General features: G+C 34.9%; 2 protein-coding genes across 2 annotated transcripts; one reads left to right on the top strand and one right to left on the bottom strand.

The window, feature by feature from the left end:
• Window positions 1-4,728: 4,728 nt before the first annotated feature.
• On the top strand, window positions 4,729-9,397 carry LOC110639843 (histidine kinase CKI1-like). Its single transcript, XM_058154138.1, has 7 exons — window positions 4,729-4,782; window positions 4,868-5,104; window positions 5,294-5,965; window positions 6,539-6,914; window positions 7,023-7,594; window positions 7,704-8,984; window positions 9,091-9,397. Exons 1-7 carry the CDS (start codon window positions 4,729-4,731, stop codon window positions 9,298-9,300), a joined length of 3,402 nt encoding a protein of 1,133 aa, XP_058010121.1. The 3' UTR covers window positions 9,301-9,397.
• A 13,215-nt stretch (window positions 9,398-22,612) lies between these two features.
• On the bottom strand, window positions 22,613-24,466 carry LOC110639849 (ribosomal RNA small subunit methyltransferase). The gene is made up of 2 exons (XM_021790942.2): window positions 24,041-24,466; window positions 22,613-23,499 (listed from the first exon to the last, which is right to left on the bottom strand). Exons 1-2 carry the CDS (start codon window positions 24,353-24,355, stop codon window positions 22,756-22,758), a joined length of 1,059 nt encoding a protein of 352 aa, XP_021646634.2. The 5' UTR covers window positions 24,356-24,466; the 3' UTR covers window positions 22,613-22,755.
• Between the last annotated feature and the right edge of the window lie 1,211 nt (window positions 24,467-25,677).

Here is a 25,677-nt window from a genome sequence, read left to right as displayed (position 1 = left end):
ATTTTGCTGTGAAATTTTGATGTTATTATAATATAATTAATTTATTCTATGATAATTAAAAAAATTAAAATAATATACACATACATTAATTTTATATATTCAACCTATTATCATAAGAATAGTGTTAGGCTTTTTTTAGATGGGTTGATTAATTTACTCTTTTTAATCAATATTACTATTATATCCTTTTGTAATTAGGAATATAATGAATAAAATTAATGAATAATTGAGAACAAATATAATATTAAGTGTATTATAATCTTATATCATATACAATATCAATGATAAAAGGCTAAGATAAAATAAAGTGAGAAAATAAGAACATATTATATGCCATTACAATAATTCTTAAAAGGTAATTTTAAGTCAAATTGTAAGTCAAAAGTGTAATTTTAGCCAATATATTACTATTATATTCCTTTGTAATTAGCCTTTATTAAATATTTTTATTATCAAATTATATCTTATTTAATATATTATAATAAATATTATATTATTAATATAAGTTGATCTTAAACTAACTATATACACTTAACTAATATGCAATATTGTGAATGATTAAATGTTTAATTGAAATGACTAAATGATTTTAATAATATTAATAGATTATAATTTTATTTTTAAGATGTAAGTATATTGTTTCATATTATTATAAAAATATAATTGTACAACACGGCATCGCATGGGTTTAAAAGTACCACTTTGCCCTCTTTTATGCTTTTTCAATTTCCTGTTTGAAGCTGTGTTTAATTAATATTTCTATTGTTTTGCTTCTGTCATTTGTTTTCTAATAATCTAAAAATAGTATTATTCCATACATTTAGTTTCTTTATTTTTTTTAAAAATTTTGTAATTAAACGTTAAAAAAAAAATGAAATGAATGCTTGACTTCCTTCTAATTTTTTATTTATATGTTTTATTATATTAATTGAATTTCTAAATTTCTATTTATTTGATTTAATTTTTAAACTATTTAAAATATTAATTTAAATTATTTTCTATTATTTTATTTTCTTATTATTGTTATTTAATTTTTTTAATTATTTTAACCATTTAATTATTAAATTTAATTTTTTTATCATTATATGTATTAAACTAATTTTTACGATGACGTGTGCCGATGGGACAGCAAGCAAACTCTCTCCTAAAAAGGTTAAGCGCCAGAGTGGCACCAGAGTGTATAGGGAGAGTAATTTTCGATCTAAATCAAAAAATTGAATTGAATTGAGTCAATTTGATTTAATCGGTTTAATTTTAAAATTTAATCGATTTGATTTAATTTATAATTTTTGATAATTTTAATTAATTGGTTCAGTTCGATTATTTTCATAAAAAATAAGAAAAATTAAACCGAACAAAAATTATTAATATATATATTAAGGAAATTAAAGAAAACCGAATCAAATACTAAGATTTAGGTTTGATCGATTTAAAATCAAATCAAACCCAGTTGAAAATCAAATGCTCAATTTATAAATTTCGGTTTAATCGGTTTAAAACCGAACGAACCGATATATATCTGTTTGATTTGGTTCGATTTTCTCTTATTAATTGATTTGATTCGATTTTTAAAATTTTTTATTTTCAATTTTTCAGTTTTATCGGTTCGGTTCGATTCGAAACTGAACCGATCGTTTGCACACCCTTACCAGAGAGAGAGTATATATATATATATATATATATATATATATATATTACTTTTAAATTATTATTTATTATTATTTTCATTAAAAATAATTTTAAAATAAGTTAATTCTAATAAAGTATAATTCACTATGTTAACCACAATATTATAATCAATTTATCCTACTATGGTTCTTTATTTTTTGTGTTTTTAATTTTTATAATTTTTTTTATTTTATCACTAGAAATAAATAAATTTTTTACATGATATATCTTTAAATCTTCTGATATATTATCCCAATCTTTTAATTTTTTATTTAAGTATTAATTTATAATTGAATTTTCAAAATTTATTTATTTATTTTAATTTTTAAATCACTTAAATGTTTATATACAAATTCAAGTTATTTTTTTTACTATTTTTTTGGTATTATCGTTTTAAATTTTTTAACAATTTAATTATTTTATTATTAAATTTTGGTTAATTATTATTATTATTATATTTATTAAATCAATTTTAAAGATAACTTCATTTTATGTTAAATTAAATTTTACTTTATACTTAAATATTATATTATATTATATTATGTTAATGAAATATCACATTTTTTTTTGTCATTATAAAAAAAGTATAATAACCAAAAATTGTTGATCTTTTTTAGTAGTATTTCTAATGCTTTTCTTTTATTTTTACTATAAGCACTATAAAATAGTAAGATTTTGAGTCGCACAGTTATTATTTTGTTATAATTTTATAATTATTATTATCTAAAAAGTATTAAAAAAATAATATTTATAGACATTTTCATAAAATCTATTTTAAATTGTTTGTGTATGTGTAATTTTGATTTATAAGTAACAAATAATTTAAATTACTTTGCTCTTAAATTTTTATGTGATTTATAAAATATTTAATTTATTTTAATAATTTAAAAATATTTTAATGATGTGAATATAAATTATTTTTATCTACTTAACCTATTGTGTTTAATGTGTTTAATCAATATAAAAATTCTTCAAAGTTTTCCTCTTAAATTATAAGGAATTTGAAAATTATATATATATATATATATATAAAAGGTTGAATTTTTTTCCTATTTTGATATTTTTATTATAATTAGGTGCCATTTTCAAATAATTTATGTGTATAAAATTGAATATATATTGGTCGATTATCAATGGATAAAGCTTATTTTCATGCTATTTGATTAAAGAAAAAGTTACTTATATTAATCTTAATTTAATTAATTAAGAAAACATTGAGAAAATTAATATTTTACTTTCATTTTGATTTTGAAATTAAAAAATATATATTGAAATTAAAAAATATATACTTCAAACGAGATAAATTAAAGAATATTGTCAATGCATCAGCAATATATATGATACTCATAAAAAATTAATTTTTCTTTAAATATAGAAATGAGTCTAATATAATTTTAAAATATATATTACTTTTAATAAATATTAAATAATAAAATATTATTATGAGTGATATTAAATTTCTTCTTGCTCATTCTTAAGTATTTTAATGTAAATACTATGTAATTATATAAAAAAAAAACTATAAAAACAATGATACACAATAATATTACAAAATAAGATTATGATAAATATAGAAAAATAAAAATATTAATAAACAGTTTAAAATTAAACGTAGTATGAAAAAAATGATAGCATTATTTATTTGAATTATGTTCAAAAAGTTAAGATCAAATTAAAATAATAATTTTAATTTAAAAATTCAAAGAAAGAATTTTATTTAAATTAAAATATAAAATTTAATTTTAAATAATTATAAATAAAATATAATTATTGATGTTATAACCATAGATATAATATATATGTGTGTTTCTTGTGCACAATAAATATTTGAGCTTCATGATATTATAATTATATATTTTTTTTATTAACAAATTTCATAAATTATCTAATGAAATTATACTTTTTTTTTAATTAACATGATTTGCTATATAATTTGTCAAATTTAATCAAATTTTAAAGTTTTTAAAATCTCTATATAATATTTACTATTAAGTTGAACACTTAAACTAATTTTTAACCTCTTAAAAATTAATCAATAAAAAATAAAATGGATATAGATGTAAGATTGATTACCTATGATAAAAAAGAAATTGACATAAAATAATTAATTGTTTATATTTAATAACTATTTATAATTATTATTTAATTTATTGACCATCTTTTGAATAACAAAAAGCATATTTTATTGAAATATATAATTAATTTTTGTTAAGTATACAATGTTTACTTTATTAAAATAATATATTAAAAATGAATTTATTTACTAATAATATTTAGACATAAAAAAATTTTTAGAAAAATATTATGAAATTTAAAATAATCGTGTTAAAAAATTTAAATTTTTATATTCTGATAATTTAATACTTATAAAATTAACACAAATTTATATTTAGTATTATAAAAAGGCATTGTGTCAGTCCGCGTTTTGCCACGGATAATTGTGCTTATTATTTGCCAGTTTATTAATAACAGAATAATTAATATTACTGTATTAATTATTTATGCCTTTTTTTTCCCCCTATTAAAGCAAAGTTTCGAATTAGTAATTTCTTGACTTTGAGAGACCAGTGTTTGATCATAAGCTATAAAAAGAAAATTAATAGTAAAATAAAGCAAACTGAATGTTGGAATATGTAAATGAAAAATTCTATAATTATATTTTTTTTTAATAAAATAAATTTTATTTTATAAGTTATTATTATTTAATAAATTAATAATAATAATAATTTATTTATTTAATGATAAAATTAATAAAAACAAAGTAAGTATAGAAGTTGCCACAAATGTTAAGGAATTTTTTTTATTTGTTTTTCCTAAACAGAATTGGAAAATTAAAAAAAAAAAAAAAAGCAATTAGATTTGACTTCCCTATGTAGCAGGTGATGAATTTCACACCCATTAAAGAAATCACCTTCTTTGATGGAGGAGTAAGAGAGATTTTCTCCTAATATCATGCATGTGAAGGTGTACTGAAACTCTTATTATGTTGTTCACAAATGAAGAAGAAGAAGAAGAAGAAGAAGAAAAAAAGAAGAAGAGAATTTGGCCTCTGAAGATCCAATGAAGCTCAGCTCCCTCATTGCATCGCGGCCTCTTTTCATCTTCATCCTTCTGGTGACTACTACTCTGGGCTAATGTTTCCTCATTGTATATGTACATATATTAACCTTTTTCTTTTTTTCCAATTTCTTCCATGTAGGCAATTGGAGTGTTGCTACTTCCATGTGTAGTGATCCCAAGTTGGTATAAGATCGTTCAACATATGAAGGAAAACGTTGAGTTCAATGCTGACATTTTTCGCTCTGGATTGCTATCTCAAATTGACAGCACTGCTAAATTGTTGCATCCAATTAATTCTTCTGCAACGAATTCAGCAAGAATTTTGAGTTCATCTCTCAATGGAAGTGCTCCTTCTCAGTCTAACCTCCAAAATAAGGTTCATCATCTTCTATCCATATTTTTTTCAATCTTTATAAATTTAGTTGAAGCATCTCCTTTCTCCTATCTACGACGAACTAGCCTTCCCACTACGCAAGAACTGAGAGCATTTCGATGACTGGAACACATGAACTTCGTTATTTGCATCATGAAAAGTGGATTAAATTATTTATTTTTTCCCCTGCAGGTTGCTCCGATGTTATTTCAAACATTTTCAGTAATTCCTCGTGTATCGCAGATTTCATATATTGGATTGGAAGGTTCTTTTTTCGCTTACTATCGTGACGGCAACCAGACTTTTGCAATGTACTTTAACTCTTCAAGTTCCCTAAATGAGCCAATGAAATACGCTTGGTATAAGCAACCTGTAGACCCAGATACAGGGAAACTATATGGAGACGCCATTGAATCCCGGTTTAACGTCTTGGCTAATGGAAGCTGGATTCAAGAAGCCTTGAATAGTGCTAATGGGTATGCTTCGTTAGCAAAGGGATGGAACAGTGCACAAGATCTTCTATTTCTTAATTCTGTAAGCATAAATGGACAAGGGATTATCTCCTTGGGGTTTCCAGTTAAGGCATTGATCGGTTTCTTCAAGGGTGTTGATCTTCATGGCGGAAGCTTGTATTTGGCTACACAACATGGGGAAATGCTTGCAGATGGGTTACCAGGCACTCAAATGGTGGTATTTGGAAAATCAGTTTCCTTCAACTTAATGAAACCGAATGGTGATCAAATATATATTGGAGATGTTACATGCGTGCCCAACAATAGCATGCCAAGACCTTCGATTTTGAACTTTGGGGAAACGAAGTATAGGGTTTTCTGTTCTCCACTTGAAATTGTGGGAGTGCAATCGGTATGCTCCATTTCTTTAAAATGTACTTATTAACACATGAATACCGGTATTATTAAAAAATTATTAGATGCAACTGTTGCCATTGATTATGTTAAAATTCACATAGAACTTATCATAATAAATGTTTATAATATAATTGATTACACATTGATTATATTCTAAAATTTGTCTATTTTTGTGTATATTTTGACTAGTCCACATTCCTAATCTAGTTCAAAAGTGTATCTTCCTATCCATACCTGCTAATAGATATATTCAGGAATTACCTTCTAGTGCTGGCCAGAAAATCAAAGGAAAAGATATGCAGAGCTTCTACTCGTACTCACTCGTGGTTGACACGTGAAATAATTATTTTGATGGGGGCAATGCTCTCTTTAAAAAAACAAAATGGCAGTTTTCATGTATTAGAAATGCATTTAGAAGTCTAAAATATGATTTAATTTCTTTCTCATGCAACCATATAATAATTAGTAACAGAATTTTTAGAAAATCTAAATGTATAGCATGCATGGAAATAGTAGTTTTTACTACTATTATAAGCATGTCTAACATTATAGTTTATTTTAATTTCAGGTATATGCATTGGCTTTCCCATACTATGGATTTGTGAGTAACGTTAGCAGGAACACCAAAGTTGCTCTCATTCTATTGATGGTAATGATCGCTGCAGTCTTCATCTCTATTCTCAGTTTCGTATTGTTAATGGTTAGGCCTGCAACTAGAGATATACGCTTGTGTTCAGCATTGATAAAACAAATTGAAACAACTCAACAAGCAGAGAGAAAGAGTATAAATAAGAGTCTTGCTTTTGCTAGAGCTAGCCATGATATTCGTGCTGCCCTAGCAGGAATTACTGGGTTGATAGAGATAAGCTATGAAGAAGTGTCTCCAGGTTCTGAATTACAAACAAATTTATTGCAAATGGATGATTGTGCAAAGGACCCAGTAGGTAAGCCCACTGAAAACACCATTATTTATGTACTTTTTCAGCAGTAACTTAGCTTGATAGAATGATGAAAGAAATCTTGTTTTTAACAATATAAAATTACTTGTTCAGGTTTGTTGAATTCTGTTCTTGATACAAGCAAGATGGAATCTGGAAAGATGCAGGTTGAATCGGAAGAATTTGATTTGGCCCACCTTCTTGAAGATGTAGTTGATTTATTTCATCCAGTGGGTATGAAGAAAGGTGTAGTTGTTGTGTTAGATCCCTGTGATGGATCTGTTCTTAAATTTTCTCAAGTAAAAGGCGACGGGGGAAAGCTGAAACAAGTCCTCTGTAATTTACTGAGCAATGCTGTCAAGTTTACTTCTGAAGGGCACATAGTAGTTCGAGCAAAGGCACGAAAGCCTGGTTTAGAAAACAAAATAATTTATTCCAATCGGAACAATTTGTGGAACCGTCTTTCTTGCTGGTTTACTGATAAAAAAGAAGATGACGATGTGGAAGCCATGAATTCAGTGAAGCAAAATCCCAACTGTGTGGAATTTGTGTCTGAAGTGGATGACACAGGTAAAGGAATTCTCAAAGAGAAAGAAAAATCTGTCTTTGAAAATTTTGTTCAAGTCAAAGAAACTGCTCTCGGGGAAGGAGGGACTGGCTTAGGACCTGGAATTGTTCAGTCTTTGGTAAGTCAATTGAAATTTGGCTTGGCCTAAACAAAATTTTGAATCAATTTCCTTCTCGGTCCTTTTCATTCAGTTTGGATACATCAATATCTAATATCTAATGCCTCAGGTACATTTGATGGGTGGAGAGATAAAAATTGTGGAAAAAGAGAACAGAGAGAAGGGAACTTGCTTCAGGTTCAATAGTTTCCTTGTTGCATTAGCTGAGACTCCTTCAACTAGTAATACAATGGCGGGCGACAATGAAATGGGATCCTATAACACACATCAAAACACAGTTTCTACTCCGAGGCTTAACATCCGTGACCCCAGTCCTCCGCTGTCCAAACTTGGTTCTAGTCCCAAGTTTGAAGGATCCCATGTTGTTCTCTTGATTCAAAATGTTGAACGGTGTAGAATCGTACATAGATTTATGAAGAGCTTGGGGATAAAGGTCTCGGTTGTGAGCAAATGGGAACGCCTTTATTCTACACTAGCAAAGATAAAATCCAAGCACAATGTTTCACCTTACAGCTCTTCTGGAAGATCAGAATTTGGCTCAAGGAGTGAAATTTCTAGCAGCAGATCCAAAGATGTTCCTTTATATGCCTTGGATGGGATTGAACAAAGACTACCTTCTCATAGAAGGTTTTTGCTGCTTGTGATTGATGCTAGTGCTGGACCATTTCAAGAACTTCATGGCGCTGTAACTGAATTTAGAAGAGGCCTTCGCCAAGCTTGTTGCAAGGTTGTTTGGTTAGATAAACCGCCTTCTCGTAGCATCAATCCTAGAAGCCTTGAAGAGCACATGATCCATCCAGACGATGATATTTTGCGGAAACCGTTTCATGGCTCTCGCTTGTATCTAGTAATTAAACTTCTACCAGAATTTGGGGGTACCTTGCACCATGGAGTTCCATCAGCAAAACCCAAGAAAGAATGTGCATTTCGAAAAGGAAAAGCTGTCAAAGATCCTGGAACAGCATCTGTAATGCATTCACATAGCCGACAAAGATCAGCAACTCCTCAATCTTATGCACACTCGCTTCGCGATGGGGACCTAGTAACAAAAAGCAGCTCAAGGAGTGGAAAACACGGGAAATCAAAACATTATCCAGCTAGAAGACATTCAGTTGGGCCCTCCGAGATAGAAGAAGAGGAAGAGGAACTAATATCACATGGTAACCAAAGCAGTGACAAACCTTTGCGTGGGATGAGATTTTTGGTTGCTGAAGATAATCCGTTTTTATGCAAGATAGCCATGATTAATCTTTTGCGACTCGGTGCATCTGTTGAGCTTTGTCACAATGGAGAGGAAGCTCTACAATTAGTCCGGCTTGGTCTACAAGACCCAAGGAAACAAGAAGCTTCCCCAATTTCCCCATATGATTATATATTAATGGACTGTGAGGTAAAGACTATAACTTCTCTTTGAATGCACACTTCATCAAATCACATAGCTAGAATCTTTAAGTTAAGAATTCACCAGTTTTTAACTTCTTGTGTTATCCTAACAGATGCCAATAATGAATGGGTATGAAGCAACAAGACAGATAAGGGAGGAGGAGAGATCTTTTGACATTCACATACCCATTATAGCATTAACAGCACACGCTTCAGGTGATGAAGAGGAGAAGATGAGGAAAGCAGGAATGGATCACCATATGCGCAAACCACTAGAAAGAGAACTCTTGCTGGAAGCCATTAGACACATTTATTACAGATGAAGGTATCAGATGGTGCATCTCAAATCTCATTTCTCCTTAACGTTTCTCTTTATGCATGCAATAGTTGTACATCATACGCAGGTACAATAGTATATGCTTTTTTATGCAAGTTACCAGGTTAGTCTGTAACAGCCAAAAACAAGCCCACTGAATGGATATAAATTACCGGTGTACTGTTCATAATAAACTTATATGTTAGTACCTATTTGTGATTTATAGTCCTTCTCTGGTTGTTAACGATTAAAACATTAGAAATAACATGATTGATCGAGATTTTCAATCAAGAGATAGTATGAGTCTTAGTATTTCTCTCTTGTGCCATAGGGTTGACAACTTGGTGGAGGCAGTGGCCTGATTGTAATCACATAAACAACAAAAGCAAAGCTAGAAGAGACGAGTAGCAATTCATCTAGCAACACAACCTAACTCATAGTAACCTCTGATATTTTGCTCAAGGCAGTTAGAAAAGAAGTTATCCATGGATGTTGCCAAATTTGAGCCCGGAACAAGGAAACTCAAGTGTGTTTTGTTTTATTCGATTTAAGCTGAGACTTCTCAGGGATTTCTTCTTCATCTTCAGAAGAGCTTTCAACTATGTCATCAGGGACATCATTAGGAACATTATGTTTGGGGATGAATTCCTTCAATGCACTCGTGCTTTTCTCTTTCATAGAAATCAATTCCTCAGAGATGGTACTACCCTTGTTTGCATCAACAGAGTCTATTTCTGACCCAAGTTTAAGTGTGGCTTTAACACCAGGCCCATCGGTAATTGCATCATGAGCTTGAACCTCCATTGTCGCCTTGGAAATCTGTGAATTTTCAACAGTTGCCAAGTGTGCCCAGCATTTCATTAATTAAAGAAATTTCAAGATTAAGAGAAATAGGAAGAGGAACTGACGTGGGATAGGGGAGACTCAAAACTCAAGAAAGCCGAGTTCTGAACTCTTGGCCTCTCAGAAGCAGGACGACGAAACGTAGCGGGGTTTTATTTTTTATTTTCATTTTTCCTCCATTTTTAAGTTGGTCCATGACCCCCCAAAAAATAAAATTACCACAATACCCTTAATTTAAATATATCAAATAATTTATAAAAAAATATTGCACAGTAAAATTTATCATAACAGTAACACAAATAAAAAATATAATTACTATTAAAAATATTTTTAAAAAATATAATATAATATAATTTATTTAGAATTTATAATTAAAAATAAAAATTCAAATAAAATAATTCATCAACTATTAAAATTTAACTAAGATACTAAAACCTTTTAATGCTCATTGATACTCATATAAAAATTAAATCCTTAAATTTGAACTTAATAAAGAATAAATTGTATTCGACTATCCAATATTTAGAATAGATACAAAGACTCAAATCTCGTCAAGTAAAATTTACCTCTCAATACTAAAAAAAAATTAAAAATAATAAATAGGTACCAAAAAAAACCCTAAATTATTGGACTTAATAGGAGAGAAATGCAAGCAATTCAAATTTGGCAAAAAATAGAATCGTAATCAGGACTAGTTCTAGCCCTAACTCGATTCATTGGGTGAGTCGAGTTCCCAATTCATAGCGCAACCGGAAGCAACATAGCAAGATTCTATCTTTTAACAATAAACCAGTTCAACATTTTGTATACGTAACAAAAAATTAAAAAATATAATTGTGAAATAATATTTTCAGAAAATATAGATAATATAAAAAATTAAGAAATTAAATAAAATTTGTTACATCATATAGATAATATACTCAACTCAACTCAACTCAACTCAACTAAGCCTTTATCCTAAAAATTTAGGGTTGGCTATGTGAATTCGCTTTCTCCACTCTAAACGATTTTGGGTTAAATCCTCAGAAATGTGTAATGCTTCTAAGTCATGTTGTGCTACTCTCCTCCAAGTTAATTTACGTCTACTCATTTTTATCTTTCTATCCTCTAACCTAATGTGCTCTACTTGTCTAACTGGAGCCTCCGTATTTCTACGCTTCACATGACCAAACCACCTCAATCTTCCTTCTCCCAACTTATCTTCAATTGGCACCACTCCTACCTTTTCTCTAATATTCTCATTACGGACTTTATCTAGTCTAGTATGGCCACTCATCCACTTTAGCATTCTCATCTCTGCAACTCTTATTTTAGACGCACACAACTCTTTCAGTGCCCAACACTCACTACCATATAACATAGCCAGTCATATGGCTGTACGGTAAAATTTTCTTTTCAACTTATTGGGAATCTTACGATCACATAAAACTCTCATGGCACGTCTCCACTTCAACCATCCGGCTTTAATCCTATGACTAACATCTTCCTCACATCCCCTATCTACTTGAAGGACTGAGCTTAGATATTTAAAGTGATTTGTAACACCCAAAAATTTTAAATTTTATTATTTTATGAGCATTTTTGGTATTTTAATTTTATTTAAATTTTAAGAATTTTTTTGAGATTTTTCGGATTTTAAAAATCGGGTTCGATTTTTCGAAAATATAAACTTTGATGATTTTTAAAAATTAATTTAAAGACCACGTGGCAAAACTAAAAATATATTTGGAGTCTACGAATTTTTCTGAGTTTTCTGAAATTTTTTCGAATTTTTTGGACCTGTTTTCGGTCCCGAGATAGAGTAAAAATTCAAAATTTTGTATCCTGAATCGAACCGGCCGAATCGAATCGGACCGGATCGGACCGGCCTTTTCTTTTTCTTCTTCCCTTCCCTGCGCGCGTCCGACCTCCTCCCCTTCTCTCTCTCTTTTCTCTCTCCTCCCTCCTCCCCTTGCCGCGCCGCCACCTCCCCTGCCTCCCCACCTCGCCGGCGCGCCGCCTCAGCCCTCCCCCACGGCCGGCCGCCGCCTGGAACGTCGGAAAACGGCTCCAGAAACGACGCGCAGCGCGCGCGCGACTCCTCGACTTCCCGGCCAAAATCTGGCCGATCCGGCCACCAATCGGACCGGGTCTTGTGTCTAAAATCATCTACTCGTCGAGAGCTTTCCATAGACACTAAGAACACTGAAATCTATCGAGCGGTTTGTCCAATTTTTGCCCGGGAAGTTTTAGCCCATTTTGACTTTCGGGCTAGATTTCTCGCAAACCGTGAATCCCACGAGAAAACCGAGAGTACCAGAGCGCTCCACTCGTCGAGAGCTTAGCGGCAACATAAATTTTGAATTTTTCCGACACCATTTTTCGGTGGGTCCCACGAAACTTCGCAGTGTTTTTCCGAACATTAAATGAGCTTAGAAAATTCTGAAAAATTTATGTACTAACCCCCGTGTTGTGGGCTTCGTGTAGGTATCCTCAATTCGAGAAATTCGATAGTTGACCGGGTCTGCAAATTTCGGGCCAGACAGACCCGTTACTGGAAAAGTCTTCGAATTGGACCGAGGTTTTGGCTACCCCCAAATTGATCCCGAGCGCGTTCCAGAAGTCGGAATCGGTAAAGGTAAACCCGAACCTTGCTTTTTCATAATTTTCTAGTGCTTAAATAGGATTAAAAATCCATAAAATATTCGTGGTAGCTCAGAAAATTATGATTCTTTTTGCAATAACCTAATAATATTGCTAAGGACCGCAGGGCAAAGTTTTAGAATTTTTAGAGCTTGTTTGGGTAGTTTTTGCAAAAATGATCAATTATAAGGACTAAATTGAAATTTTACATATTGTGATGGATGACTGATTTGATGGGCCCAGGAGGGGTTGTGTGATGTGATTGAATTGTGGATATATGGATTGTGAATATAGAAGTGTGTTTTGAGCCATTTTGCAGGTTGGGTAGGTCCTAGGTATAAGGGAGACTCTGCCGGATTTTCGGCACGACTTAGGACGTATTTGGTTTTTTCTTGATTGTATTGAGTCATTTGTATTAAATAATTGTAATGTAATTGTCAGGTGAGCCAGGACAGCCTTCTTCCTCCGCCCAGCCGCCATAGTAACCGTTGTCAAGTCTGTGAGTAAAATATTAATTTTAATTGTAATTTCACTATTATTATATGTTCAAGCATGCCCATGCATCACTTATATGCATATATCTATGTAGATAAACTTTAGGCACGATTTATGTTGCATTCATAACTGTGAAAGTGCCATGTATATTGCTGTGGTAATTTAGAGCAGTGTGCATGTGATGTGGTGTGGACTATGGATAGGACGGGTAGTCACGACTTGAGATCTTCGCTGGGACCCGATCCTTCGGGGGGTAGTAACGGCTTGAGTTCTTCGCTGGGACCCCCGATTTGGTTTATTAAGCGAAAGTCCGGCTTGAGTTCTTCGCTGGCACCAGGTTGGATTTAAGAGAACTGTATAGGGGATCAGCTCCCATATATTATGATTGATATTACAGGATGTGTGAGTGATCCAAATTACCTTTTTGATGTTATGATGTGAATTTATTGCTGATGCTGCATTTCACTCTACAGGGTGCACTAGTTCTAGATAGTTATAGAGATTATGGTTAAAATTGATATTTTACTCTCTGAGTCGAATGCTCACTCCTGTTCAATATTTTTTCAGGCCACAGGAGGATATTTTTGAGATTAACTTGCTTTCTTCCTCGCAGGTCGAGTATTAACGTTTGTATAAACTTGTTAAATCTTAGAATTTCCGCATGTGTTAGAAATGTTTATTTGATATGGGTCTGTAAACTAAATTATTATTTTGGACCTGTAAACTTAATATTCTATGCATGTTTGATGGATTTGATGAGGGAGCTGAGCTCCCATTTATTTTTATGCTGATGAGTATGTGGAGGGTGAGCTGAGCTCCCCGATTGAGTATTTACTGTGTTTACAGGTCGGGTGAGTCAAAAACTCCCCGTTGGTAAGTCCATTTTATGGCCGGACTCTGTCCGATTGATTTCTTGAAATTGGGCCCAAATGGGCCTTAGAGTTGGGTTAAGTGAATAGTTAGACTTACTATAGGCCTTGGGGGCTTTAGGCTGGCCCAGGTCCTAGTGCCAGTCCGGCCCATAGGTTGGGTCGTGACAAATGTGGTATCAGAGCTTAGGCTCCAGATTCATAGGGAAAAATTGTCTAAGTGTTGGGAAGAGTCTACTAGGAGTCACATGCGGAAAATAGGGTTCCCATTCGTCTTGCATTGTCATCTTGCTTCTAGTTTCTGCTTTATATATTGTGTGTAAACATGAGTCTATAGAGCTATGTAATGTGCAGTTTTGAATTTTGTGGGCTAATGCTGCTGAATTTCAGGAAAATGCATAGAAGCAGGAGAGCTGCCACTGCACCAGAACCAGATGTGCCTGACGAGGTGTCGGCACAGGATGAGGTGCCTGCCCCGAGGAGGCGGGCCCATGGACCCTATGGCAGCTACTCTAGCTGGTTTGCAGAGGACCATCGATATGATGGCGCAGTATATGGTCCACCTTCTACAGCAGCAGCAGTCCACCGCACCAAGAGGGGAAACTTACAAACAGATAATCAATTTTAAGAAGTTGGTGCCTGGTACTTATGATGTGTCAGATGATGCATATCGGTTTTTGGATTCTTACAGCATGTGCAGAAATGTAATTGCGATTGGTGATAGAAGACTTATAGAGTGTATGCAGCATGTCATGGGGCCTATGCCTAGATAATGGATGAATGACTACATATTACCTCGGATGGAGGGTTTGTCGTGGACTCAGTTTATGGAACTGTTCATCAATCGGTTTGTGCCAGAAAGCTTCAGAGATCAGAAGCAGTGGGCCTTTAAGGCCTTAAGATAGAATGGCAGGTCTGTAGATGAATATACTACAGAATTTCTGGAATTGCGCAGATATGCCCCTACAACAGTAGCTACAGAAACTATGAAGGTGAAAAGATTCCTAAAGGGCCTTGACAGAAGGTATGCGAACCTGGCCATGATGTCTGATCAGTCTTTTGATGTGGTGGTTGATCGAGCCAGACAGATTGAGTTAGCTATGCTGTGGATGACAGCGGAAGAGCAAAGAAAAACAGAGCAGAGGGTTCTACCGGTGTTCCCCAAATGGGTACTCTGCATGTGGTGGCTGTAATTACAGAGGAAAAAGTAGGAACAAGAAGAGTGGTTTTAGACACAAACCTCGAGGGTTGCACCGTGATACGGATCCAAAGAAGTGGTCACGCTCAGTGTACAGCAGCCTGGTGCAGTTCAATATCCTCCTTGGCACCTTGTGCACAGTGTGGAAGAGGACATTCAGGATCTTGTTTGATGGGTTCAGGAGTATGCTTCAGGTGTGGCCAACCAGGTCACTTTGCTAGGGAATGCCCCGTGTTCAGTGAGCCACAGATGGGGTCACAGGGTTCTGTTGCAAATGTTCCTCGCTAGTTGTAACCGGGTGCTTCCAGCATGGCAGGTAGTCAGTTTAGTGGCCAACAGGGCCGAGGACAAGGGGGACGTGGATTTGGAGGCAGATCAGGAGGTAGAAGTCGATCGTGGTTCTACTACTCGGTAGGGTCAAGCACAGGTTTTCACCCTGAACCACCAGGATGCACAAGCTTCAAATGCAGTTGTGGCGGTATTCTTACAGTGCATTCCTGCTCCTGAGGCTCGTGTTTTAATAGATCCGGGTGCTACGCACTCATTTGTCTCCCCTGTGTTTGCCATGAGGTTGGGTAGAAACCCTACAACCATAAAATGTACTTTGTCGGTAGCTACCCCACTTAGTGACAACATAGATGTAGATATGGTTTTTCCGGGTAGCCCAATAGTGGTGGATGGAAAGATCCTCCCAGCAGACTTGGTTCCTCTACCAGTGATTGATTTTGATGTAATTTTGGGAATGGACTGGTTGGAAACTCATTATGCCACTTTAGACTGCAGGAACAAAAAGGTGCAATTCCACATACCTGGTGTGGAAGAGTTTAGCTTTGATGGTGATAGGAGCGTGGCTCCATATAACTTGGTGTCAGCAATTAGTGCTAGAAAAATTTTGAGGCGTGGATGCCAAGGGTATTTGGCATTGGTGAGAAATACATCTGTAGAAGGTGTCAACATGGAAAATGTTCATGTTGTCAGAGAATTCATGGATGTCTTCCTTGAAGAGCTTCCAGGGTTGCCACCAGAAAGGGGAATAGAGTTCTGCATTTATGTTGTTCCGGGTACAAACCCCATATCCATGCCACCTTACAGGATGGCCCCAGCAGAATTAAAAGAGTTAAAGGAGCAACTACAGGAGCTGTTGGGCAAAGGTTTCATACGTCCGAGCACTTTACCCTGGGGTGCTCCTGTTCTATTTGTGAGAAAGAAGGATGGGTCATTGAGGTTGTGCATTGACTATAGACAGCTGAACAAGGTGACCGTGAAGAACAAGTATCCACTTCCTCGGATCGATGATCACCCAAGGGGCTAGATTCTTTTCCAAGATAGACCTGCGATCAGGCTACCATCAGTTGAGAATCAGGAATCAGGACGTGTCCAAAACGGCATTCAGGACAAGATACGGTCATTATGAGTTCTTGGTGATGTCTTTTGGACTCACTAATGCACCAGCAGCCTTCATGGACTTGATGAATAGGGTGTTCAAGCCGTTTTTGGACCGTTTTGTCATTGTATTCATAGATGACATTTTGGTATACTCTCAGACCGAGGAAGAACACGTGTGGCACTTGAGGATGGTGTTGCAGACATTGAGGGAGCACCAGCTATATGCCAAATTTTCAAAATGTGAATTTTGGCTAGAAAGCATCTCATTCTTGGGACACGTGGTTTCTAGTGAAGGTATTCAAGTGGATCCCAAGAAAATTGAAGCTGTAACTGATTGGCTTAGGCCTACAACAGTCATTGAGGTGCAAAGTTTTCTGGGTCTAGCTGGCTACTATAGGCGTTTTGTGCAAGATTTTTCCAGGATAGCAGCTCTCCTAACTAAGTTAACTCGGAAGAATGTTCCATTCATTTGGATAGATGACTGTGAGAAGAGCTTCCAGAAGCTTAAGGAGTGTCTAACCACCACCCCTGTGTTGACACTACCTATGAGTGGTGAAGGATACCGTGTACTGTGACGCCTCCAGAGTTGGCCTAGGGTGTGTTTTGATGCAGAATGGAAAAGTAATGGCTTATGCTTCAAGACAGCTGAAGAGGCATGAGCAGAACTACCCCACCCATGATTTGGAAATGGCGGCTGTAGTCTTTGCACTAAAAATCTGGAGACACTACCTGTATGATGAAGTGTGCGAGATATACACCGACCACAAGAGTTTAAAGTACATCTTCCAATAGAGGGATTTAAACTTGAGACAGAGGAGATGGATGGAGCTTCTGAAAGACTATGATTGCACCATCTAGTACCAACCTGGGAAAGCCAATGTAGTAGCAGATGCTTTAAGCAGAAAATCTTCTGGCAGTTTGGCGCACATTTCAGCAGAGAAGAGACTGTTAATTCAGGAGGTACATGAGTTGATGGATCAAGGTTTAATCCTAGATCTTTCAAATGAGGGGGTATTGCTGGCTCATTTTTCAGTGAGGCCAGACTTGAGAGACAGAGTTAGAGTTTCCCAGCACAGAGACCAACAATTGATGAAGATCATAGAAAGAGTACAGCAAGGTGAAGGTGGTGACTTTGGATTTGCCAATGATGGCGCCCTAGTGCAAGGTTCAAGGATATGTGTGCCCGATGTGGACAATCTCAGAAATGAAATCATGCAAGAGGCACACTATACACTGTACAGTGTCCACCCAGGTTCCACCAAGATGTACCATGATGTGAAAGATAGCTACTAGTGGAATGGCATGAAGAGAGACGTAGCAGACTTTGTGTCCAAGTGCTTGACTTGTCAGAAGGTGAAGTTTGAACACCAGAGACCGTCAGGGAAGCTGCAAGAGCTCCCTATCCTAGAATGGAAGTGAGAAATGACCACTATGGATTTTGTGACTGGGTTGCCTCATACCACGCGAGGATATGATTCGATATGGGTAATTGTGGACCGTCTAACCAAATCAGCTCACTTTTTGCCTGTGAAGACTACGTATTCGATGGCACAGTTCGCCCGACTCTACATTCGAGAAATAGTCAGATTGCATGGAGTTTCAGCTTCCATAATATCTGACAGAGGGCCCCAGTTCACTTCTCGGTTTTGGAGAAAGTTGCAGGAGGCACTTGGCACACAGTTGAACTTCAGTACGGCCTTCCACCCTCAGACAGACTGACAGTCCAAAAGGACAATCCAAACACTAGAAGACATGCTTCGCATGAGTGTTTTTGATTTTGGAGGTCAATGGGATGATCAGCTAGCTTTGGTGGAGTTTGCCTACAACAACAGTTACCATTCCAGCATAGGGATGGCACCCTATGAGGCACTATATGGAAGAAAGTGTAGGTCTCCTCTGTGTTGGACGGAAATGGGAGAAGCGAAGGTGCATGATGTAGACCTAGTACAGTAAACTTCAGAGGTAGTTCCTTTAATCAGGGAACGATTGAAAACAGCTTTCAGTAGGCAGAAGAGTTATGCAGACCCCAGACGGAGGAATGTGGAGTTTGCAGTAGGCGACTATGTATTCCTGAAGGTTTCTCCAATGAAGGGAGTCATGAGATTTGGAAAGAAGGGCAAGTTGGCACCTTGGTATATCGGATCTTTTGAGGTTACGGATAGAGTTGGAGCAGTTGCCTACCGGTTGGAGCTACCACCCAACCTTTCTCACGTTCATCTCGTATTTCACATCTCCATGCTCAGGAAATACATTCCAGATCCTTCTCATGTACTACAGCCAAATGTAATAGAGCTAAAGGAGAATTTGACATTTGAGGAGCAACCTGTAGCCATAGTGGACCACCAAGTGAGACAGCTAAGATCAAAACAGATCCCTATGGTTAAGGTCTTGTGGAGGAGCCAGTCAGTGGAAGAGTGCACCTGGGAGTTAGAACGGGACATGCGTAGCAAGTACCCTTATCTGTTCAATGTATAATCATGTGCTTTATTCTGCCTTGTGTAAAAATTCGAGGACGAATTTTCTGTAAGGGGGGAAGAATGTAACACCCCAAAATTTTAAATTTTATTATTTTATGAGCATTTTTGATATTTTAATTTTATTTAAATTTTAGGAATTTTTTTGAGATTTTTTGGATTTTAAAAATCGGGTTCGATTTTCCGAAAATATAAACTTTGATGATTTTTAAAAATTAATTTAAAGACCACGTGGCAAAACTAAAAATATATTTGGAGTCTACGAATTTTTCTGAGTTTTCTGAAATTTTTTCGAAATTTTTGGACCTCGTTTTCGGTCCCGAGGTAGAGTAAAAATTCAAAATTTTGAATCCTAAATCGAACCGGCCGAATCGAATCGGACCGGATCGGACCGGTCGAATCGGACCGGCCTTTTCTTTTTCTTCTTCCCTTCCCTCACTCGTCCGACCTCCTCCCCTTCTCTCTCTCTTTTCTCTCTCCTCCCTCCTCCCCTTGTCGCGCCGCCACCTCCCCTGCCTCCCCACCTCGCCGGCGCGCCGCCTCAGCCCTCCCCCACGGCCGGCCGCCGCCTGGAACACCAGAAAACGGCTCCAGAAACGACGAGCAGTGCGCGCGCGACTCCTCGACTTCCCGGCCAAAATACGGCCGATCCGGCCACCAATCGGACCGAGTCTTGTGTCTAAAATCATCTACTCGTCAAGAGCTTTCCATAGACACCAAGAACACCAAAATCCATCAAGCGGTTTGTCCAATTTTTGCCCGGGAAGTTTTAGCCCATTTTGATTTTCAGGCTAGATTTCTCGCAAACCGTGAATCCCACGAGAAAACCGAGAGTACCAGAGCGCTCCACTCGTCGAGAGCTTCGCGGAGACATAAATTTCGAATTTTTCCGACACCGTTTTTGGTGGGTCCCAAGGAACTTCGCAGTATTTTTCCGAGTATTAAATGAGCTTAGAAAATTTTGAAAAATTTATGTACTAACCTCCGTGTTGTGGGCTTCGTGTAGGTATCCTCAATTCGCGGAAATTCGACAGTTGACCAGGTCTGCAAATTTCGGGCCAGACAGACCCGTTACCGGAAAAGTCTCCGAATTGGACCGAGGTTTTGGCTACCCCCCCATTGTCAGACATCCCGAGCGCGTTCCCGAAGTCGGAATCGGTAAAGGTAAACCCGAACCTTGCTTTTTCGTAATTTTCTAGTACTTAAATAGGATTAAAAATCCATAAAATATTCGTGGTAGCTCAGAAAATTATGATTCTTTTTGCAATAGCCTAATAATATTACTAAGGATCGCGGGGCAAAGTTTTAGAATTTTTAGAGCTTGTTTGGGTAGTTTTTGCAAAAATGATCAATTATAAGGACTAAATTGAAATTTTATATATTGTGATGGATGACTGATTTGATGGGCCTAGGAGGGGCTGTGTGATGTGATTGAGTTGTGGATATATGGATTGTGAATATAGAAGTGTGTTTTGAGCCATTTTGCAGGTTGGGTAGGTCCTAGGTATAAGGGAGACTCTGCCGGATTTTCGGCACGACTTAGGACGTATTTGGTCTTTTCTTGATTGTATTGAGTCATTTGTATTAAATAATTGTAATATAATTATCAGGTGAGCCAGGACAGCCTTCTTCCTCCACCCAGCCGCCACAGTAACCGTTGTCAAGTCTGTGAGTAAAATATTAATTTTAATTGTAATTTCACTATTATTATATGTTCAAGCATGCCCATACATCACTTATATGCATATATCTATGTAGATAAACTTTAGGCACGATTTATGTTGCATTCATAACTGTGAAAGTGCCATGTATGTTGCTGTGGTAATTTGGAGCAGTGTGCGTGCGTTGGCGTGCGTGTGATCTGGTATGGACTATGGATAGGACGGGTAGTCACGGCTTGAGATCTTCGCTGGGACCCGATCCTTCTGGGTAGTCACGCTTGAGTTCTTCAGGGACCCCGATTTGGTTTATTAAGCGAAAGTCCGCTTGAGTTCTTCACTGCACTGGTTGGATTTAAGAGAGTCAGATAGGGATCACCCCATATATTATGATTGATATTATAGGGTGTGTGAGTGCTCCAAATTACCTTTTTGATGTTATGATGTGAATTTATTGCTGATGTTGCATTTCACTCTACAGGGTGCACTAGTTTTAGATAGTTATAGAGATTATGGTTAAAATTGATATTTTACTCTCTGAATCGAACGCTCACTCCTGTTCAATATTTTTTCAGGCCACAGGAGAATATTTTTGAGATTAACCTGCTTTCTTCCTCGCAGGACGAGTATTAATGTTTGTATAAACTTGTTAAATCTTAGAATTTCCGCATGTGTTAGAAATGTTTATTTGATATGGGTCTGTAAACTAAATTATTATTTTGGACCTGTAAACTTAATATTCTATGCATGTTTGATGGATTGGATGAGGGAGCTGAGCTCCCATTTATTTTTATGCTGATGAGTATGTGGAGGGCGAGCTGAGCTCCCCAATTGAGTATTTATTGTGTTTACAGGTCAGGTGAGTCAAAAACTCCCCGTTGGTAGGTCCGTTTTATGGCCGGACTCTGTCCGGTTGATTTCTTAAAATTGGGCCCAAATGGGTCTTAGAGTTGGGTTAAGTGAATAGTTAGGCTTACTACGGGCCTCGGGGGCTTTAGGCTGGCTCAAGTCCTAGTGCAGGTCCGGCCCATAGGTTGGGTCGTGACATGATTACTTTGGGACAATATAGATAATATATAAAAACTAAAAAATAAATAAAATTTATTGCTTAAAATTATTAAAATTTACATCATATGAAATGGAAAAAATGGTAAAAAAAAAATTTAGCTAGCGTAATTGATGGTAATAATTTAATTATGGTAATAATTTTTTTTTACCATTTTTTTCTATCTTATATGACTTAAATTTTAATAATTTTAAGTAATAAATTTTATTTATTTTTTAATTTTTATACATTATTTATATAATGTAAATATTAAAGTAACATATTTTATTTAATTTCTTAATTTTTTATATTATCTATATTTTCTGAAAATATTATTTCACAATAATATTTTTTTTCTTTTTACGTATACAAAATGTTGAACTAGTTTGGGTGAGACACGCGTCCGGTATAGGACACGAGTTGGCTTCCTGACTTGCGGGACTCCAGTATCCCGCTTGGAACACCATTTGTGCTGAAGTCTTGCACACCAAAACGCTAATTTAGCCAGAGTGTTACTGCCGGCATTGTTTTCATTCAACACACCCTACTTTGGTATTTTCTTCTCCACAAATGCCCTTGTACGGTAAAAAGCCCATGGCTTTCTGGGTTGGAAATTATTAAAGTGGATGTAGACCATGTCTCAAGATCTCGAGATACATTCCATGTCGGATCTTCAATGGACTAATACCTTCAGCCAGGTAAATGGGACCTCTTACACCGTGACTAGGGTTTTGTCAGAACTATGTCATATAAATTTTATAGATAAGACTTTGGCTTAAACAACCAAACAAAAGAAAACTGGGCAAAACTTCATAAAATTTTCAAAAAAAATTAAAAAAAAAAAAGGGGCGAAACATTGAGGCCTCGAATGATCACGAGAAGTGTATGCCAGCCATATTGAACCGAGAGAGCAGGTATAAGAACTCCTCTTGTGAGAGTTTCGAGGACCTTTTCTCATAAAAGTTTTTCTCTTTCAACACAGCTAAAACTTTTTCTTTGAATTCAGACACCTCAGTATCATCACCATCCTCCACCTCCATTTCATCATCTGTTCCATCATCCAAGTCCATGCTGCTCTGATCCTCCTTATAATCTGCCAGTCCAGAAATATCCATTTCAGTGTCAGTACCTGCTGAGGAACCAATTTGAGAAGGCTGTAATGCCCGCAGTGTCTTGTAGTTCTTTTCCAGCAAAGATAAGACATTTTTCATCCTGAATATTGAACCGAGAGTCTTGTTCTTTCTAATGAAACAAATTCGTATGAATCCATCCCATTCCTTAGGATTCACTTGGGGACGTGGTTTCCTGGGTTCAACTCGAACTACAGAGGAATCCACCTTAGGTGGAGGCCTGAAATTGTTCTTTCCAACTTTGAGGAGGTGAAACACTCTAGCATAGAGCTGGGTATTCACTGATAGCCGGCAATACAGAGTGTCGCCGGGTTGGGCAACAAGTCTCATTGCAAATTCCCTCTGGAACATTATAATGGCACACCGAAAAGAAGGCTGGTGATTCAGTAATTTGAATGTGAGGGGAGAGGAGATTTGATAAGGGATGTTTGCCACACATATATCAAAATAGGGAAGATCAGTCTTGAGCACATCACCCTGAATGACCTGTCAAAACCAGAATTGCAAATAAGTTACTGGTTTTAATGCATTGTTAAATTGTGGGATGCATCAAGGCCACTTTCTCTAAAATGTATGGCATACAAACCAGAGACAGGTACATAAATTGAAGCAATATTAATATGATTATCTGCTTTAAAAACAAGGAAAAGCGAAATGATCACATAATCCAGCAATCAAAGCTGACAGCAAAAGTAGCAAGCATGCAGTGTTCTAAGCATTTCAATTCGAATGTCTGTTTCCATAGAACTGAACAATCATTAACAAGTATAGAAATGCTGAACAGACACTCGTCTTATAGTGAACCACGAAAAAAAAAATTCCACTATTCACAATCAGAAGCCAAATTGAACACAATTTCGTGGCTGAAGAAAAAAAATCCTATACCAAAGACTAAAATTTCACATAATACTGACTAAATCGCTTGCCCCAACTCAAGTTTTCATATCATAGTGAAATGTAAAACCATAATCTTTATTCAACTTGAAGAATTTTTGAGGAAAACTAACCAATGTAAACTATATCATACCTTTAATCGATTGGACAAAGGGGTGCCCTGAAAGCGGCGCTGGAGCTCGAGAACCATGCGGGGGTCAAGTTCAACAGCAATAACCATTTTACCAGCTTCAAGGAGCTTTTTGGTAAGATTTCCGGTACCGGGACCGATCTCGAGAATAACATCGGTACTTTTGATACCTGATTTCTGGACTATGGTGTCCACCAGTAACGGGTTCTTGAGGATGTGCTGCCCCTTGGATTTGTGGAAGGATATGCCTCCTTGGTAGTGATTCGACGGTGCCCGTATTGGCTTTTGCTTCTCTTTCTTGATCTTGCCGCCGGCCATCGTGTTAGTTTACGGTTCGGGCTTTGAGATTCTTTAGAAGGAGGCTAGGGTTGTGCCTGTGCTATATCCCAGACCGTGTCCTTCTAAAGCTTTGCTTTTAATATTTAGATAATTAAATGGGTAATTTTTGGATTTTATATTTGCCCTTAACTTGTAAAACAATTGCATACAAATAATAAACTCTCTATCCATAATATTTATATAAATATATGAATAAGGTAAATTTTTAAATGGATAAAAATATTTTTTATTTTTAATATAATTATTTAATTTAATTATTATAAAATATTAATTTGTTATTAATATGGCATCTTAATTGAATAAAATTTAGAAATACTAAGTTTATATATTAAAATTATAAATATGTTATTTGTATTTATAAAATATAATTACATTATTGGGAATACTAATCTAATAAGAAGCCTATATACTAATATTATGAAATTATTATTTATATTTTATAAAATATAATTAAATTATTAATGAAAAATTAAACAAAAATAAAAATTCAGTAAAAGTTAAATTAATTGACATATCTTCTATAAAAAAATCTTATTATAAAGGGTAAGACAAAAAATGATTATTGAATTTAACATATTATATTATATTATATAAAGTATATTATTTTAATTATAATGGTATAAAAATTTAAACTTGATTAGAATTAATTTAATCATTTATAATTTTTATGTATTAAAATTAATACAAAAGTATCATATTGAATATTATTAACTCAATAATTAATCCAATATGATTGTATAAAAATTAAGAATTTTGATATTATTTATTTTGCACTCTTAAAATTATAAATTGATGTCTTAAATTATAAATTCACTTTATTTTGATTGACTAAAAAATAACATAAGAATTAATTATTATTTAAATAAATCTTTAATTTGATTGGTTAGATTATTTTTTTACTTAAATTTAAATTCTATTTTATTAAAAAATTATAATTTTATCAATAATTTTTTTATTAATCAATATGTGTTAAGAAAAATAGAAATCCTATTAAATTTTTATGTATTCATGTATTACAATTTGTAAATGCACTATTTAATGAACAAAATAAATATTTACATTTTTTATAAAATTAAATTTAAAAATAATCAACTACGTAAGTATCAAGTTAATTGTTTATGTTTGAATAAAAATTCTAATATAGAAAGAAAGGCTTTTAATTTTCAATTTTTTTTAGGTAATATCTTAGAGTGCCTTTAATTTATTTTTATTAGTAAAATCAAGATGTTTTATAATTTTTCTTTGTTACTTTTACTTGAATATGTTTTGATAGAAAATTTCTATTAATTTTAAAATTTACT

Source organism: Hevea brasiliensis, chromosome 9 (assembly GCF_030052815.1).
Source record: "Hevea brasiliensis isolate MT/VB/25A 57/8 chromosome 9, ASM3005281v1, whole genome shotgun sequence".
NCBI classification, from domain to species: domain Eukaryota; kingdom Viridiplantae; phylum Streptophyta; class Magnoliopsida; order Malpighiales; family Euphorbiaceae; genus Hevea; species Hevea brasiliensis.
Note: the sequence above shows the minus strand (reverse complement) of the source record. Positions and strands in the feature narration are given on the sequence as shown.

Bases quoted from the DNA above. Each gene is read 5' to 3' on its own strand.
- LOC110639849 (XM_021790942.2), bottom strand. From the start codon at position 24,355: ATGGCCGGCGGCAAGATCAAGAAAGAGAAGCAAAAGCCAATACGGGCA. The intron at 23,500-24,040 runs GTATGATATAGT...TGGTTTTGACAG, and splicing joins CTTTGTCCAATCGATTAAAG to GTCATTCAGGGTGATGTGCT.
- LOC110639843 (XM_058154138.1), top strand. From the start codon at position 4,729: ATGAAGCTCAGCTCCCTCATTGCATCGCGGCCTCTTTTCATCTTCATC. The intron at 5,105-5,293 runs GTTCATCATCTT...TTTCCCCTGCAG, and splicing joins AGTCTAACCTCCAAAATAAG to GTTGCTCCGATGTTATTTCA. The intron at 8,985-9,090 runs GTAAAGACTATA...TTATCCTAACAG, and splicing joins ATATATTAATGGACTGTGAG to ATGCCAATAATGAATGGGTA.